Source organism: Prionailurus bengalensis, chromosome E4, assembly GCF_016509475.1.
Source record: "Prionailurus bengalensis isolate Pbe53 chromosome E4, Fcat_Pben_1.1_paternal_pri, whole genome shotgun sequence".
In the NCBI taxonomy this organism is placed as follows: domain Eukaryota; kingdom Metazoa; phylum Chordata; class Mammalia; order Carnivora; family Felidae; genus Prionailurus; species Prionailurus bengalensis.
This window is the reverse complement of record NC_057360.1, coordinates 41,501,982-41,519,785: the sequence shown is the minus strand read 5'-3', so window position 1 is coordinate 41,519,785 and position 17,804 is coordinate 41,501,982. Positions and strand designations below refer to the sequence as shown.

The 17,804-nt window shown below is 52.4% G+C and overlaps 1 protein-coding gene across 4 annotated transcripts in view; it reads left to right on the top strand.

Moving 5' to 3' along the window:
- The window catches only part of CHIT1 (chitinase 1), a 34,462-nt gene extending 16,889 nt beyond the window's left edge, over positions 1–17,573 (top strand). The window contains exons 1-12 of one of the 4 annotated variants that reach the window (XM_043568617.1): positions 591–751; positions 4,706–4,811; positions 6,303–6,332; positions 9,118–9,319; positions 9,906–9,962; positions 11,296–11,461; positions 11,694–11,818; positions 12,501–12,624; positions 14,493–14,678; positions 14,996–15,109; positions 16,440–16,566; positions 17,125–17,573. In XM_043568617.1, the coding sequence (XP_043424552.1) occupies positions 6,320–6,332; positions 9,118–9,319; positions 9,906–9,962; positions 11,296–11,461; positions 11,694–11,818; positions 12,501–12,624; positions 14,493–14,678; positions 14,996–15,109; positions 16,440–16,566; positions 17,125–17,363 (1,353 nt within the window). In that variant the 5' untranslated portion in view covers positions 591–751; positions 4,706–4,811; positions 6,303–6,319 and the 3' untranslated portion in view covers positions 17,364–17,573. Of the gene's footprint in view, positions 1–590; positions 752–4,705; positions 4,812–4,904; positions 5,210–6,302; positions 6,333–9,117; positions 9,320–9,905; positions 9,963–11,295; positions 11,462–11,693; positions 11,819–12,500; positions 12,625–14,492; positions 14,679–14,995; positions 15,110–16,439; positions 16,567–17,124 lie in introns of those variants that run through there. The other 3 variants (XM_043568618.1, XM_043568614.1, XM_043568615.1) reach the window with 3 other exon arrangements.
- The last annotated feature ends 231 nt before the right edge of the window (positions 17,574–17,804 follow it).

Here is a 17,804-nt window from a genome sequence, read left to right as displayed (position 1 = left end):
GGGGGAGAATGGCTTCTGCTAATATATTAAGGAGATTTGATTTGTATATTTAGATCATACAAGTATATTTGTATATTTAGGGGAGGTTTTCATGTCTCACATCAAGCAGCTACTTCCTGAGCACTTGACATTGAGTATTGAAGGATACTGAGGAATAACGTCCAACAATCAGCTCACTCAACAGATATTAACTGAGGCCTCCTGTTGTATGTACCAGCCCCTGGGGCTGTCAGTGCATAGTAGCAGGCAAACAGACACGGTCCCTTCTCTTATTCTGAGTTCAGAGGGGTCTTAGCAGGAGGATCTGATCTAAGTTTCTCAAAGACCGGCCGGGCTGCTGTGGGGAGAATGATGAGCAGGGGGCAAGAGAAAGACGAAGGAAGGGCAGTTATGAGGCTCCCTCAGTGGATGGGGCGAGAGCTAATGGTGGCTGCTGGTGGCGGAGGAGGTGGAAGAGGAGGGAGGACTTCTTGTAGCATCTGGGCACGTGAGGGTGGGGGAAAGCGTCATGTGACTGCAGGAGCAGGGTGGACGGTGATGCCTTTTACCGTGATGGGGAAGAACTGGCTGGAATGTGGGAAGGAGCAGTTAACGGACGCATCTGAAGGCTCGGCACAGGCTCAGCACTGGGAGGCATGGAGAGGCGTGTGGGGAGAGGCCCAGGCAGCTCCAGGGATGTGGTGCCTGTGTGCAGCAAGGGAAGAGGAGCGTCACGCCAGCCACTGTGATCGTGGTCTCCTCATAAGACCTGGTTGGTGCTCTGTCACTTTTAAGCCCTTTCACACACTATCTGCTCGATCCACGTCGCAAGTAAGATAGGTAGTGTTATCTCCATTCTGCAGATGAGGAAACTGAGACTTGGAGAGGTTGTCACTAACCCCAGCTCGGACAACCGGGATGGATGTGACCCAGAGGAGGCTCTAAAATGTCTGTATAGGAGTCTGCTCTGGGGTGGGCTGGGGCTGGGGCTTTGTCTTGAAGTTTCATTGTATATCAGTCGCACCAGTCTTATTTGAATTTGTGTTTTTGGGTGGGGGGCACTGGGAGAGGGTGGGAGAAACCAATGGGCGTGGAACGAAGGGTATAAAGCCCCTCAGGTCATTGGTTGGGAGATCCACTGAGGCACACCCAGCTCTGTCTTGGGCACACCCAAGCAGGGAGTGCTTTCCTGCTCTGGATGGAAGGAATTGTTCCCAGATCACAGGAGATGGTGTGGACCAGCATGGCTGGGGAGGAGGCAAAGCCTGACTCAGATGGATCCCTGTCAGATTTGAGGGGCCGGGAAGGCTGCCCCAGGAGGGAGGGGGTCAAGGAGCAAAGGGCTGGTGTGCTATCAATTAGAAGATACCAGGACCTTTCAGCTCTAGACATGGGCCACCTGCACTGGGGGGCTGAGACTTTCGTACTTGAGTTAGAAATTGGGGCGCGGGTGTTCTGGGTCGGTGCCCGCGAAAGGTTCAACCCTAGCTTCACAGGACATGGGCCTGCCTTCTCCTCCCCAGGCCCCCACCTCCAGGCAGCAGCTTTGTATTCCTTGATATTTTGCGGTTTTGGTCTGCCTATCAGGTCAGCCTCGAATGCGCCCCACCTGGCCTGAGACATAATTGTAGAAGTCCAAGTTGGTAAAGCAACGCACCCCTCTCCTCTCCTGCCGGCATGTCCAGTGCCCTCCCACCCAGACCCCCTTAGCAGACATCACCCCACCCTGCTGTCCTCAATCAGTGGTTCTCAACTGATGGGATGCATGCAGGGTTTTTAACCATCTCGCTGTCCCTGCAGTCTGATGGGAGGTTTTGTCTGAGACGATCCGTGAGTGAATATCTGGCCAGAACCATCCTGCCGTTCTCCCTCTGTCTGCAAAACTACTAGTTCTCCAAGCTCTCCTCAAGCACCACCTCCCCCGTCTTCTCCCCCACTCGGGCTGGGTTCTGGCCACCCCCCCCCCTTTACTCCCAGGGCACCCCTTCATCCTGCCCCTTGTCTTTGCTACTATATACGGTGCAAATGGTACAACCTTGATTTTTTTCCCATTTCGGTAGACAATTAAGTCATTGACATTGATGAAACATCCTTTTCCTACTCAGTTGAAACATTGCTTTTGTTGAACATGTTTTCCACATATGCTCAAATCTACCTCTGTCTGTCTGTCCTGATGCCTGTTCCGTGCTTTGATCTCAACGAGTTTATCGTAAGTTTTGACTAGTATGCCCCTGGCCATTGCTCTCTTTTTGTTTGAACTCGAGGAGAACTGACATGTTTTATGATATTGCTTCCGTATGCGGGAGCATGTTCGGATCTTGTTTATGTCCTGCACTAGGTTTTGTAGATTTTACTATCTAATTTATTGTGATTAAATTTAGTCCTAAGTATTTTATAGCTTTTGACACTCTTGTGGATTCATTTGCCCCTGTTTCTATTTCTAATTGGTTTCTGCTAACGTAGAGAAAAGCTATTAATTTTTGTATATTCACCTTAAATCCAGCAAATTCTATTTTATTCCTGGTCTATTTTTTTTTTTTTACAGTCTAGAAAACTGAAGGCTTTTGTAGATATCCAAACATACCTACAACTATTGGCAGTTATATCATAATCATATATATATATATATATATATATACACACACACATATGTATTTTTCCCCTTTTCTTAGTATAATAGCCAAAATTTTTAAGACAATGCTGAGCAACATGGTGGTACCCTTCATGCTTTTTTTTAATTACTTATTTTAATGGCAACACCTTTAGCATTTCAAAGTTTATGGTGTTTATGGTTGGTTTTTAGGAAATAGGGCATATATGTGCGTTTGCCCAGGTACCCGACTGAAATCTCTCCCCCACAGGGGTGCCCATGGGGGCTGATGTTGACGAGGTGTTGATTTTAGCATCGAAAAGACAAGTCAGAGCTCCTGACCATCACAAGATTTTTTAGCAGAGCAACTTAGAGGATCTTATGTCATACGTTAGGTTTCCACTTATTTTCCTTTGGAGAAATGGTCTGGGACAAAAATTAAAAGAAAACAATATAAGAATAATCAAAAGGAGAAGGAGGAGAAGAAAAGAAAAAGAAAGAGAAGGAGGAGGAGGAGGAGGAGGAGGAGGAGGAAGGGGAGGGGGAAGGAGAGGAGAATCAGCTGCATTAATCAAGGTAGTGATGTTAATGCTGGGCTATTGGGTGTCCTAGAGACCCCAGATGAGTCGGGACAGGTCAGTATTTGGAGCAACTCAGAACCCTGGGCCCCTGCAGTGCAGGGTCCTCTTGGGGACAGGAAGCTGAGTCAGAAAAGCTCAAAGCTGACAAGTGTATGTGTATGGGGGTGGCAGAAGTGAAGGAGGCAACCGGCCTCTCTGGTGAAGCAATCTTTACTCCCACATTCCCCCTCCCCTTCTCGTTCACATCCCCGGAGCTGAGGCACCTCTGTAGATCTCAGGTGACCCTGAGCAGACTCCTTTGCAGGACCCCCATATGAGGGGAACAGAAATGACCAAAACAAGGGGCCAGGGCTACCACAGAGAAAGCAAGGACATAGGGCCCGGGGGCACTGGGCATGGGGGTCCCACCCTCAGATCTCTGACACACACAGAGACTGGGCAGAACCAGTAATAACTACCAACATGTAGCGCCTTTACAGCAATTCTCTGGGCATTTCATTTTACAGATGAAGAAACTGGAACTCAGAGAAGTTAAGGAACTTGCTCGACATTGCACAGATAGTAAATGGCAGAGCTGGGATTCACATCCAGGCAAACTGACCCCAGAGCCTGTTGCCCCAGAATGTTCGCACTCAGCCATCCAGGCCACTCGTGCTAAGGTCAAGGACCAAAGATCAGATCATCTAAAAGCTGCCAAGTTTTGCCTGGGATCCTGGAGTTTGTGCACACACCAGACTTTGCAGACAGAATAAGTAACGTGAACATGGTTAGGTCCCAGAGTGGGTTGTATGGTACTCCTCCCCACCCTGCCCCCCAAAGATATGTCCACCAGAATCTCAGAATGTGACCTTATTTGGCATAAGGGTCTTTGCAGATGTAACTGAGGTAAGAATCTCAAGATGAGATCATCCTGGATTAAGGTGGGCCCTAAATCCAGTAACAAGTGTCTTACTAAGAGGCAACAGAAAACACACTGAGACACAGGGGAAAGACCATGAGACAGAGATTGACTTAATGTCACCACGAGCCAAAGAATACCAGGAGCCTTCGGAGGCTGGAAGGCACAAGGAAAGTTTCTTCCTTAGAAACTTCAGAGGACAGATGGCCTTGCCAACACCTTGATTTCAGACTTCTGGCCTCCAGAACTGAAAGAGAATGAATTTCTGTCATTTTAAGCCCCCCAGTTTGTGGGAATATGTTGCAGCAGCCGTAGGAAACTAATACAGCTCCCTATGACTTGTAAGAAACAGGGCATTTAAGGGGCACCCGTCTGACTCAGTTGGTGGAGCGTATGACTCTTGATCTCCAGGTCATGTGTTCAAGCCCCAGGTTGGGCGTGGAACTTAGTTAAAAAAAAAAAAAAAAAAAAAAAAAAGCAAAAAACCAAAGGCATTTAAAACTACTACTAAGCTCATCCTTGCTATTTACCATTATGTACTTTTGTCAATCAGTGGATATAAAATACGTCCGTTGTGTCCATATGCGTCATGTGGATAGTGATGAAATTTGACTTTTATGAAATATGTATTACATTTGCAACCCCATCGTCTTACAGAGAGGGCACGTGGATTCCAGAGGGGGCGGTGAAGAAACAAGCGAGCAGGCTGGTCTGGAGCCCAGCTCCCCTGACTTGTGAGTCATCCCTCTTCCTCCAGAGCCCAGTAAATTATAGATCACTCATAGGTCTTCACCAACTGACACCAAGGAAATCAGAACCCTCCTTGTCCAGCAGGAGGCTTAGAAACACTTCCTGCTTCCCTCTCTTTGCCTCCCGGTTTGGTCATGTTAAGGGCCCGGTTTACCCACCGCGATTGTTCCAGAAAACCAAGAATTGCTAAAGGCCATGGTGTCAGGTTTGCCCAACCCACGCTGTGTGACCTAGCCCTGCACGCCCCACCTCAACCCCTCTCGCCCGCCTCTGCCACCCCTGATTTCACCACTCCGGGCTAGGATGGAACGGGGCAGCCTGATAAAAGGAGAGCAGGGTCTAGAGAGTCGGTTGCACAGGCTGGAGTCTGGTGCCGAGCCAGCGCCATGGCATGGTCCGTGGCCCGGGCAGGTGAGTAGGCCGTCAGGGACAGTGGGCGGGGCCCTGGGGGCTGTAAGGCAGGGAGGTGGCTTCTGCCTCGTGGCGCTGTTTGCCAGGGTACCGAAGCATTCAGGAGAGCCTCAGAGAGCCATCCTGTTCCTTCCTCTGCCTCTATTCCTGTGGGCCCCCTTTGGCTCTTTCAATTCAAGAGCCTTTGTGTTGCAAGGAAAGGCTTTTCTCAACAGGCTGAAATGGACTTTTCCTGTGCCCCCTCGCCCCCTCCGGGTCCTGGAAGCCCAGAGTCGGTGAACACCACTGCGGTGGGTGGTTTTGTCTTTCCCACGTTCTTAGGCTTCTGCTTTTGGTCCTTATGCAAGAGATGCCCCCTGCCAGCAGCTTCCCCAGCCCCGTGCTGGTTGTCTTGCAAGAAAGCGGGCAGCCTGGGGGCCACGACCTTGGGTGCCCTTGCAAGTTCTCTTGCCCTCGCAAGCCCTTGCAAGGCTTTATTAGGTGAATGGGAAAATTCAAGGTCATCAGAAAGGTGAAATAAATCTTTTGAAAGGAGTCCTGCCGAGCCTAGGTCTCCAAGCATGTTGGGAACTCAGCTAACCTCCTGGGAGGCGTGGCGGGAAAGCCACAGAATGTGGTAAATACTGGCTGTGAGCAGAGGCACAGAGGCCTCCCTGAGAGATGGGATCGCTGGCCTAACCCTTCCAAATTGGCTCTTTCCAGCCCCAGGACAGCCCCAGGTTTCCTGCCTGTTCAAAAAGGGAAACTTTCTCTCTGAAAACCTCACAAGTTAGTGGTTTTCCTAGATCTTTCTCAATACACACCGTCCTCCACTGGCGCTCTAGGGAGGGACAACCTCAACTCACGGAAACTTCCATCAGCTCTAGGACTAGTCTAGGCCAGAGAGGGGCCCCTGCCGTCTGGCCTGGGGGTGAAGGGATGGACACAGTGCCCTCCTGGGTCCCTTTTGGACAGAGAAGGTTGATTTGCGGGAAGCCATCCTGGGTCTAGCCCCCTTTGACCACCTCTACCCACTGTGTTTCAATAGGCATACAGGGCCCGGAAAAATGCAAATAACCTCGTAACCTCTGCCTTCTCTCCTGTGCTGTTACAGGTTTGATAGTTCTACTGATGATCCAATGGGGTAAGTGGTGCCTTTCCTTTGTCGTTTAAATGTTGATTTTATTTAATTTATTTTTTTTTTAATTTTTTTTTTCAACGTTTATTTATTTTTGGGACAGAGAGACACAGAGCATGAACGGGGGAGGGGCAGAGAGAGAGGGAGACACAGAATCGGAAACAGGCTCCAGGCTCTGAGCCATCAGCCCAGAGCCTGATGCGGGGCTTGAACTCACAGACCGCGAGATCGTGACCTGGCTGAAGTCGGATGCTTAACCGACTGCGCCACCCAGGCGCCCCCGATTTTATTTTTGAAAGAGAGAGAGAGAGAGGCAGAGAGAGAGAGAGACGGAGAATCCCACACGGGCTCCTTGCTGTGGGCGCAGAGCCTGACGCGGGGCTCGAACCCACGAACCATGAGATGGTGACCGGAGCCGAAATCAAAAGCTGGACTCCTAACCGACTAAGCCACCCAGGCGCCCCCATAAGGGGTGCCTTTCTTGAGGCTAGTCGTGAAGCTCGGCCCCTTCCCTGGGCTCTGCCACCCTCCCCACCCACTCCCCCAGCCCCGCCCCCAACCCCATGCCAAGAGTTCTTGCCATGTTTCCGGTGAGGCCACTCCTCCAAAGCTCAGCCTTCTGCAGGTGTCCTCATGCCCCACACCTTCTTCCAGGAAGATTCTTGCCTCCTCATCCACTAGCTGGACCACATGTCCACGGGGCCAGCTTCAATGTCAGCCTCGCTCAGGTCTTTCCTGAGGTCACTCGCTCCAACCTCTGTGCTCTCATATCTCTGAACACATTTTCCAGTATGTATGTCAGTGCTGCTAATTATTGGCATAGATGTCTCCCCGACCAGGCTGTGAGCTGCTGGAGGTGAGGAACCTAGGTCTTACCCAGCTCCGTGTCCCAGCCCCGTAACTCATACTCCCGTTTCTGTTGAACTGATGGCATGTAGGGCCTGGAGGAGCCAGGAGAGCTCTTCCTGTATCAGACGGGAGAGAGATCTCTGGGGGACGTTCAGCAACTTGGACGCTGGCGTTCCCTTCCCACCCCACCCCGCTCCCTGTGTGTCAGTGGCCCCAAGAATGTTGGCTCCTCGGACCCTCACCCTGAGGCTGGGCTGTGACATTAGACAACTATTTCCCCTCCTGGCCTCACAGGAGGCAACAGCCAGAGGCCACAGAAATAACAAACATGGGGAAGAAAGGTGGAAGGTTCCCAAAAAGTTTAAGTCCAAGCTGCTTCTGGGCACATGGCGTGGTATGATATATATATTAACGGAGTTTTATGTGAATGAAGGGTTAATATATGCAAAGCGCTTAGAATAGAGTTTACTATCTGTTAGCACTGTTCAGAGTATTTAACATACTAACTCGCTGTCCATACAACAGTCCTTTGAGGTAGGAATGATGGTCATTGTCATGGTATGGAGGAGGAAGCTGAATTGCCTGGCTACAGAGCAGCAGAGTTGGGATTTCAAGCCAGGCATGAAAATTCCAGAGACCCTGTTCTTAACCACCGTACTTCATTGCCCCTATAGTACAAAAATCCATGCATAATGTTTTTTTTAACATTTTATTTTTTTAATTTATTTGAGAGAGAAAGAGAGAGAGAGAGCACAAGCAGGGGAGGGGCAGAGAAAGAGAGAGAGAGAGAGAGAGAGAATCCCAAGTGGGCTCTCTGTTGTCAGCACAGAGCCAAATGTGAGGCTCGACCTCACGAACCATGAGATCATGACCTGAGCCAAAATCAAGTCAGTGGCCCAATCGAATGAGGCACCCGGGCACCGCAGGATATTTGATATGATACGTCAGGATATGATATAAGAAGAGACTCCGGGCTTCTTCCTAGACGGTCCTACGATGTGTTCCCTGGGTTAACCCTTTGCTTTGGGGAGTTCACCAACCCTCCTCCTGTATCACTACAGGCTGTACTCTCAGCCCCCACTGGCAAGTTCTGGCAAGTTCTACTCCTAAGTGGCCTCTGGCTAGAGCCAGTGATGACCCAAGAACTCCAGCTTCCCCTTCGGGAGCCACCGATCTGCCCAGGGGGGGTCCCAGATAGTCCTTCATCTGCTGGGTTCCCACACAGCCTCCTGTGGCCATTTTGCACCTTCTTCCCCCTCCCCTGACCTCTCAGTGGCCAAATGGAGGCTGGAGAGGACTGTGGAGAGATCCTGTTGGGACAAAAAGAAGTCCTAGAGTTTAGACACTGGCCATAGATGTGCTCCAGTACAAACTCCCCATTCTGCCAAGTCCTTGGCATAAAATGTTGGCTTGTGCAAACCATACCCTCACAGACGACAAGTTCTAGAAGAGCCCTCAGAGACCACACAATCATTTTCAGATGGGGACCCTGGGCCAGGGCTGAAGGGGCAATTGGCCCAAAGTACATTTCTGGCAGATACAGGAGTAAAAACCAGCATTCTTGCTTTCTGGTTATCTGGTCAACCTAACATAGCACCTCAAGGTGCTCAGTGGAGGCCCTTGCCGCTAGATCAACCCCCTGGGAACAGACATCCTCACCCACCCACCCAACGAAAGTCCCCAAACTTTCTGAGGACTCCAGAAACAAGCTGCCTTTGAGTCGGACAAGTCGGACGCTTAACCGACTGAGCCAGCCAGGTGCCCCTGTATTTGCATTTTAATGAACATTCTGAAGTGTTCCAAGCAACATGTTGAAAGTCCTGCCTCTCTGCTGTCAGCCGATCAGGTGTCATGTTTAACACCCTCTGGCATTAGGTAGAGGGGGTCAGTCCTCAGCAGACCCTTCTGACCACCATTTCTTTTCTTGGCCCCAAATGGCCAGGCTCTGCTGCAAAGCTGGTCTGCTATTTCACCAACTGGGCCCAGTACAGACAGGGAGCTGCTCGCTTCTTGCCCAAGGATGTGAACCCCAATCTGTGCACCCACCTCATCTATGCCTTTGCGGGCATGACCAATCACCAGCTCAGCTCCATAGAGTGGGATGATGAGGTTTTCTACCAGGAGTTCAACGGCCTGAAGAAGATGTGAGTTGCACTGGACGGGGATGGGGGTTGGTGGAGGCAGGAACCTCTTTCCAGAGCCAAAAACCTTCCCCAGCACTGCAATCCTGCTACAGACCTGCTGTGTGGCTTTGGGCAAGTCACATCACCTCTCTGGGCTTTCCTGTGCTTATATGGGAGGAGTAGGGGTAGATAGGGACTCCTGAAAGGCCCTTCCATTTAGGTCTAGGTGGGATCTGGCTTGGGAAACTGTTTTCTCTGCTGGGAATGTATGCCCTTCTTCCTCCTACAATCTATGCGTTTTTTCAGCTCCCGTGTTATCACCCTCTTGACAAAGCCGCTCTGCGGATACGCCCTGATCTCTCTTCCTGAGTTCTTCATGTGTATGTCTCCCCGGCCAGACAGGCGGCCCTTGAAGACAAGAGCATGCTGTTTCTTTCCCAATCTAGAGCTCCCCTCACCCAGGATCTATGCATAGGGACTTACACCTTCCCCCCCACCCCATCAGTGCCCATCAGGGCACCCATAACCCCTGGGCTATGAGGTGAGCCTGGGGAACTGGCTGGGCATTAAAACCTGCAAATTCTGGCATTTGTCTTATCTTTCCCAGGAATCCCAAGCTGAAGACACTGCTTTCCATCGGGGGCTGGAACTTTGGCACTCAGAAGTGAGTTGGCCACGGCACCTGTATGGCAGAGCCACTGGGTGGTGACCTGACTCACTGGCAAGAGAGAACCCGGCCAGTGGGTTCTGGGAATCAGGCCAGGTGGAATATAGTCAGGGTGGGGGATCAGGAGGGTGGCCTGGACTCTGGGGGCTGACCTTCCTCCTGGGCTCGTGGGGCCTCATCGGGAGGGCTGTGGAGGGGGCTGAGCTCTGACTGTTACACATCCGGTCTTGCCGGGAGCACAGGAGAGATCCTGGCCTCTTTCCAGGCCTCAGTGTCTTCCTCCATGAAATGGGTACAGGGAGAGTCCCAACTAACCTCAGACAACATACAGTGACGATATTTCCTGAGCTCTGAGACAGGATGTCTTGTCTGAGAATTTTTGTTCCACTTCTGGGTGTCAAAGGCAGTCTGCGAGAACGAGCTCGGATGCCAAACTGTGGGCATTTTTGAGGAATAGGACGTTTTTGAGGAATTCGGGAGATGATGGAATGAGACATATGAAACTAGACTTTTCCTAGAAAGTCCACAATATATGGTTCCCAAAGTTCTAAACTACTCTTTCTAAAACTTTTTGGATCATGAGCCCTTTTGAAAACCTGATACAATTTATGACCCACCTTCCCCAATCTTTTATTGGAATGAGGGGATTCTTAGCCTGGGGTTCCCAGGCACATGGACCCCACTTAAGTGCTGCTATTAATTAAATCAGTAAATGAATAGAAAACCAATTAAAGTAGGATCCGTCTATAAATACCTCGAGACACTTACAGGGATCTTGGGAATCAGGAGATGTGGGGAGGGGGTTCCTGGGGCAGCTTGGGATTTTAAGGGGCTCCAGACTAGTCACAGTGATGGCACAAAGCATTTTACAAGTGTGAGTTTGAAGAAAATGACCACATTGACCCACCAGAGAACGAAAGCAGCAGGTTTCCAGGTTACTCAACTCCTTCTATTTCCCTTTGTGCTCATATTAGAAACTGTTCCCTCCTTTCTAAACCTCGACCGGTGACAGCTGGCTCTGATTCAGGGGACTACAATTCCCTGAGCAGGGACAAGGCAGTAGGCGTGTGGAGGGAGTTTGGGGAGGCAGAGCTCCTGGCAAGTCACTGTGCCCTGGGGGCCGGACACCCTTCTAGATGGTCCCTTTCCTTAGGCCTGGCTGGTAAGTCAACAGCAAATATCCCAGCAGCATCTGAAGCAGGCCTCCCAGCATCCTCCTGGCCTGAACAGCCAGCCACAAATATCCTGCGTAGTTTCTCGTCTGCCTGTGAGGGAGAGAGTGGCCTCCTGTCAGCAAAACAGGCCCATACTGCCCTTCGTCACCTCGCAGATTCACAGATATGGTGGCTACGGCCAACAACCGTCAGACCTTCGTCAACTCAGCCGTTAAGTTTCTGCGCAAATATGATTTTGATGGCCTTGACCTTGACTGGGAGTACCCAGGGAGCCGGGGGAGCCCTCCTTCGGACAAGCAGCGCTTCACAGCCCTGGTGCAGGTATGGTTGGGGGTCACCCAGTTGGCCTGGGGTGGGGGTGGGGGCCCAGATTGGTGGCCTCACCGGACAGGCCGGTGCTGTTCTGTCCCCAAGGTCTGTTGCTTCGGGTATGTGCAGAGCCCAGACGAGCCCTGCGGTCAATTTTCAGACTCCCGAGGGTGAACATCTGCCTGGGGCCCACAGGGGCCAGCCTGGCCCCTGCCTTTGTATTCACTGTGAGCCACCTCTGCAGGACCTGGCCGCTGCCTTCCAGCGGGAAGCCCAGACGTCAGGGAAGGAACGCCTCCTTCTGAGCGCAGCCGTCCCGGCCGGGAGAAAGAACATAGAGGCTGGATACGAGGTGGACAAAATTGCTCAGTGAGTCTCAGGCCGATGGCGTGGAACGTGTGTTCTCTGAGGTGGGAGAGACCGAGGTCGGGCTGAGTCGCCTCAGGAGTAGAGCAGATGGTCACCTGCAAGGTACCGTCTGGGGAAAGCCCCACCCCTCCACCAGCAGATCCAGGAAGGATTTGCTCACGCTGTCTGCTTACTCCAGTGTCCTGGAGTCTCGCTTTTGGAATCCTTGCCCTTTTCCTTGGGAACTCGGTCTTAACATCAAGCACCCTGGGAGCGCGAGACTGAAACCAAGAGGACAAGTCGTCTGGCTCTCTGCACCCCAAGGTGTTGAGCGTTAGAAATGCGGAATCTCCGGCCCTACCCCGGGCCTCCTAAAAGTAGAGCCCGCGCTTCGATGGCGTTCCCGGGTGATTCACGTGCGCACAAAAGTTTTAACAACACTGAGCTAGATTTCCCGTCCTGAGGGTGCTGTGGGGAGGATGCCAAAGACAGGAGCTGCCAACCCCCCAGTCTGAATGACGATGACTTCAATCTTGGCGGGTTGGGGGGAACTAGGGAGTGCTGTCTAATCCCCTCTCCCGGGACCAGGCAGGAGCGCTGCCTCTTACCGCGAGGGCCCTTCCCAGGCCACACACTGAGGGCAGGCAGGAGCAGGGAGGGACTGCTCACTAGCCCGTCCCCCCTCTCTCCATGCCTCCTGCAGGAGCCTGGATTTCATCAGCCTTATGGCCTACGACTTCCATGGCTCTTATGAGAAGACCACAGGACATAACAGCCCCCTCTACAAGAGGCAGGGAGAGAACGGGGCAGCGGCCGAACTCAACGTGGTGAGTGGCTGCAGAGGTGAGGCGGATCCCCCCATCCGCAGGCCCTGTCAGGTGGCCTCTTTTGAGCCTCGAGGCCCTAGTGGAAAAGAAAGGCAGGATAACCAAGCAGGGCACAGAGGAGCCCGGACTTTTCCTTTCTTTGCTTGTTTATTTCCTGTCTTGTGCCAGTGCTGAGGGGAAGCCTTACTTCTCTGTAGCCTCCTGGCTGATGTTCGACACAGCAAACCAACTGAATGACATCGAATAACGCAGTGGCTACTTGGGAAGCCGTCTTTGAGCTTGAATGTCCGGCAAAAATGACCTCTTGCTTCCTTCACCTCCTCTACCCCATTTCCTTCAAAACAATGGGTAACCATTCACTCCTTGTCACTGATTCACCTTCGGTGACGAGCCGCCTCCACCCCCTACCCCAGCACGTGGAAAGGGCAGGTTGGGTTTCAGACTGGGGTGAGTGGTGGTTTCCTGCCCCACTCGCCCTCGCCAAGCAGCCTGGAGGGCTTTTATAAGCCCACTCAACACTTTGAAAGTTAAGAACAACCATATTATTTCTTCTTTTAAAACAAACCAAAACAGCCCTAAATTAAAGTGCTTTTTAATTTTGGGGAGCCCACATCTTGGTGTATTGGCTGGGCTAGAACAATCTAGGCTTCTGTGGCTCTTTCACAAATAAGGGAGCCATCTCTGAGTGCTTGAGTCAGGAATCCATAATTCACACTGAGCCCAGACCCCTCCACCCCCATCAGGAAAACTGTATGGGTCCTGGGGGAAGCCAGCCCAGCTCGGCGGCTCGACACCCAAAGACATTCAGCTGACAGGTGAGGGCCCCGAAATCCCACCAGCACCCTGTTCCCCCAGCTATATGCTCTGGATCCACGCAGGGGGAGGGAGGCCTTTCTCTTCTTACAAGGAGAACTTCTATTCTCTATACTGTGTGCCTGGGACTGCCTCCGGCCAGAGGGGGACTTTTCTGAACTTACACAAGGTGCCATAGAGCGGAGCAGGGGGCCTTGACCTCTGCCTTTGAATAAGCTCCCATCTGATCAGAGATAAATCACGTAGACCAGCAGAAAGAAAGAAATACGAATACACGTAGTGAAAAATGTTCCTGACTTAAGTGCTAAGAGGGTGCAGAGTAACAGGAGGACTTGTACTTGAACAGAGTGGCTTCCTGGGGGAAGCGAGCCTGTAATCCTGGCTTAAGGGAAGAATCTTCAGTATTCATTTATTTCACGTACGTATGTTGGGTACCTCCTCATGCCATAGGCTGGGGGTGTTACGTGAAGTAATACACGATGGGGTCGGTCCCGTCCAGAGGCCAATGAGGCAGCCGTGTACTCATTTGTTCTTTCTATTTGAGCATCTAAGTGTCAAGCATTGTTCGAGGCACGAGGGATCCAGAGATAAGTAAAACGGACCCCATTCCCTGCTCTTGTACTCTGGGTGAGACCTAGAACAACAATAATGGGCATCATGAGCATGATCGCAGCTTTCCTTCACTGCACTATGCTGGGCCTTCCACGTGCATCACATCTTTTCGTTCTTGCCATTTCTATCGCTTCCATTTTACACACAGGAAGCCCGAGGCTCAGCAAGGTTAAGTTGTTGAGTGAGGAAGGGATCTCGGCCGCTTTGCTCACTGAGGTATCCCAAGCATAGAGCCTGGCCACAGCGGGCCATCAATAAATATTTGCCCCGTGAATGGTTGTCTGACTCCAATGGTTGTCTGGGGTCGAGGGTCTAAGACAAGACCTAAAGAAGACAGGACGGTGTTGGAACACTAAAGCCCATCGGAAGCCCGCAGACTTAGATGACCAGAACCAGGCCGAAGGCAAAGTACATTAACCCTGCCCCTCCTTCTCCATCACCAGGACTTTGCCGTGCAGCTCTGGGTGCAGAAGGGGACCCCTGCCAACAAACTGATCCTTGGCATGCCTGCCTATGGACGATCCTTCACCCTGGCCTCCCCATCAAACACTGGAGTGGGGGCCCCAGCCACGGGGCCTGGAACCCCTAGCCCCTTCACCAAAGAGGGAGGGCTGCTGGCTTACTATGAGGTGGGAAAACCCCACGGGGCCCCGAGTATGGGCTGGGGTGGGGGGTGTTCCTACTCCCATAGTTTCTGAGTGAGAATGCCAAGAGCAGCAAATTCTGGCCAAGTGAAGCCCAACCCCTTTATGCCATCTTGGATTATCCTTAAACCCCAGTGCCTCATTGAAGCCAGGGTTCTAGGTCACTCAATCTAGAACCTCCTACGTTCTCCAGACTTCCTCAGATAGGAATTTTCCAATCTCTAGTCTCCTCTGGGCAAAGAGGCACAGATGTCTGTGGTGCCCCCTGCCTCTGCCCCAGCTCTGCCCTCTGCTCCTAACAGGTCTGCTCCTGGAAGGGGGCCACTAAGCCCAGAATCATGGACCAGAAGGTGCCCTATGCCTTCAAGGGCAACCAGTGGGTGGGTTTTGATGATGTGGAGAGCTTCAAAACCAAGGTGAGGCCCAGCCCTGCTGGGAGGGGGGTGGTCCTGGATGGGTCCAGGTCAATAACATTGAAGGATGGCATCCAGAACCTCTCCAAAGAGGAATCTCCTCTGAAACATTTCACAAGTCTTCGTGTGATAGCATTTTGTATTTTTACCAACTATTGATTAAGAAAAGGCATGATCACAAAAAATTGCCCTACGTTAAGTACCACTCTTGAAAGAATTTGTATTTTATTACATATATGTTTGCATTTAATAAAATACAAATTCTACAGACATACGAAGAGGAGAGATACATACAGTGAGAGATATCATTTTATTCAGCTCAATGACAACATTTGTGCATGCTCAGATTACAGACCTTTTGATTTACTTATATGACTCCCCACTCCTGCCCAGTATCAGCGGCTCAAAACAAGTGTATTTGTGTGTTTCCATGCCTCTCTCCCCCATGAGATCACGAACTCCTGCAGAGGCACCTGCTCTGGTTTGTCTATCCGGACATCTCACGTCAGCTGCGATGCAGGGCAGACAGTGGCCGGTCCCTCTAGAGGTGTAGACAAAGCGCTCTGGGAGAATTGCGAAGGGAGTGTGATCCTGGCGGCAGGGAGATGGGAGAAGGGATCACGGTGGAAGGGTCTTTGAGAAGGTCTGAAAACAGAAGGGCGAGGAAACTGAGAAGCAAAGACATGTGGGGAGGAGAGGCCAGGCTGGACTCCGAAAACAAGCTGTCGGCCCTCACCGCTGGAGGGGAAGTAGCCAGAATGGGAGACTGGGGCCAGCAAGGGCTCCAGACCAGCCCTACTCTCCAACTCCCTGCATGGCGTGTTAGGCTTAGGGGACGGGGAAACCCACTTGCGGGAACACACAGCCATTCACTGGCGAAACCTCAGGGATCTGGTGGAGGAAAGAAGGCCCTCAGGGAGGACAAAGACTTAAAGAGAGGAAATCGTTCAGATCTCTGGGGAAGCTTTGTCATCCCTATGGGAACTGGACTCGTCACAACCCGCAGGCCGTGCCCCCAAACACAGCAGCTCAGCACAGAAAAGACGGAGTTGTCAAAGCTTGCAACCTAGGGAAGTTCACACGCGCATCCACTCCCCAAACCCCCACCCTCACCCTCACCCAGGCCATGCTCCTGTTGAGAGGGGCAGATTCCAGAGGGATCAGGACTCAGTCGCCTAGGCTTCCCGCCCAGGGCTGTGTCCAGAAGCCTTGACCACTCATGACCTGGGGGTGCTGGAAAAAGAGCCCTATCCAGATGAGGAAGCGGGTTCTGGGACGGGCCGGGCCGGGTTCCCTCGGGTTCCTCCACCTGCGCCTTGCTCCTCGTGCACAGGCCAGCTACCTGAAGCAGAAGGGACTGGGTGGCGCCATGGTGTGGGCACTGGACATGGACGACTTCGCTGGCTTCTTCTGTAACCAGGGCCCATATCCCCTCATCAAGACACTGCAGCTGGAGCTGAGTGAGTGCGGGGCCAGGGACCAGAGGCGGAATTCGCGGGTAGAGTAGGAACACCCCCTCCCTGAACTACAGGTCCTGGCTCCTTCTGGGGAAGTACCCTTATTCCAATCCTGCAATTTCCCAAATTTCATGCACCCCCAGGGGCCAAGGAAACTTTGGAAGCCATTGTCTTTTCAGGCTGTTCTTCCCCTTTCTGATCGCAGCAACGCCTGTCCAGGGCTTGCCTCTGGGGGCCCTCAGCCAGGGAGCTGCAGCTTTGCTCCTCCCTTTTCAAAGAGAAAGCCTGCGCTCACCTGGAGCGCAAGACCCCCGGAGGCCCTCGCCAGTGTGTGGCTGGTCTTTGCAGATGATGGATGGCCACTGGCACCCCCGTGTTTTCTGTTGAGCTGCGCTGCAGCTCTAAGTGGGGCTGTGGGGCACCTGGCTGTGCTCTGCCTTTGGGTGGGGGGAGCGGTGAGGTATTGAGCCACGGCCTGCCTGTGGTGGTTGCCCGTGTGCTTGGCCTGTGGGTTCGGGATCTCTTGGGGGAGGCTTGGCTGAATGTTCGCTGTCTCCCCAGGTCTTCCTTTAGGCCCGCCAGGACCTGAAGTCCCCGCACCAGACCAGCAGCCTTCTGAACCTGAGCGTGGCCCAAGCCTCGAACAAGACACCTTCTGCCGGGGCAAAGCTGACGGGCTCTACCCCAACCCTGGGGACCAGTCCAGCTACTATAGCTGTGCAGGGGGGCGGCTATTCCAGCAAAGCTGCCCAGCGAGCCTGGTGTTCAGCTCCTCCTGCAAATGCTGCACTTGGAGTTGAGTGCCCAGGGCCCCTGCAGCCCCAGCCACCGGGCCAGGCGCTGGGGTCACTCCACAGTCTGCCTCTGCAGCTCTCCCTGGGGGCTACAGTCCTAGAGACTTCCCTGTGGCTTTTCTGTATCCAAGCTTTCTGCTCTCAGCCTTGAGTTCCTTTTCCTATGGTCCTTCTGGACCTGTTACTTGCAAAATAAATCTATGGTTTGCTCCCCACGGTCCCCGGGGTGTGGTGACTTACAGAACCTCTCTAAGCACACTGTCAGTTCAAAACTGGGAAGGTGGGAAAGCCAAGAGGCAAGGGTGGCCTAAGGCATGCATAGGTCTGAGCCAGGTGGAAAGGCAGGCCCTTCAGCGTGCCCACATTCCAGTGGGCAGCTCTCAAGGCACTGGTGACCTCGCTGGAGAGCTTTTCCTGCTGGCCTCCACTCGGGTGTTATTCCCAAGA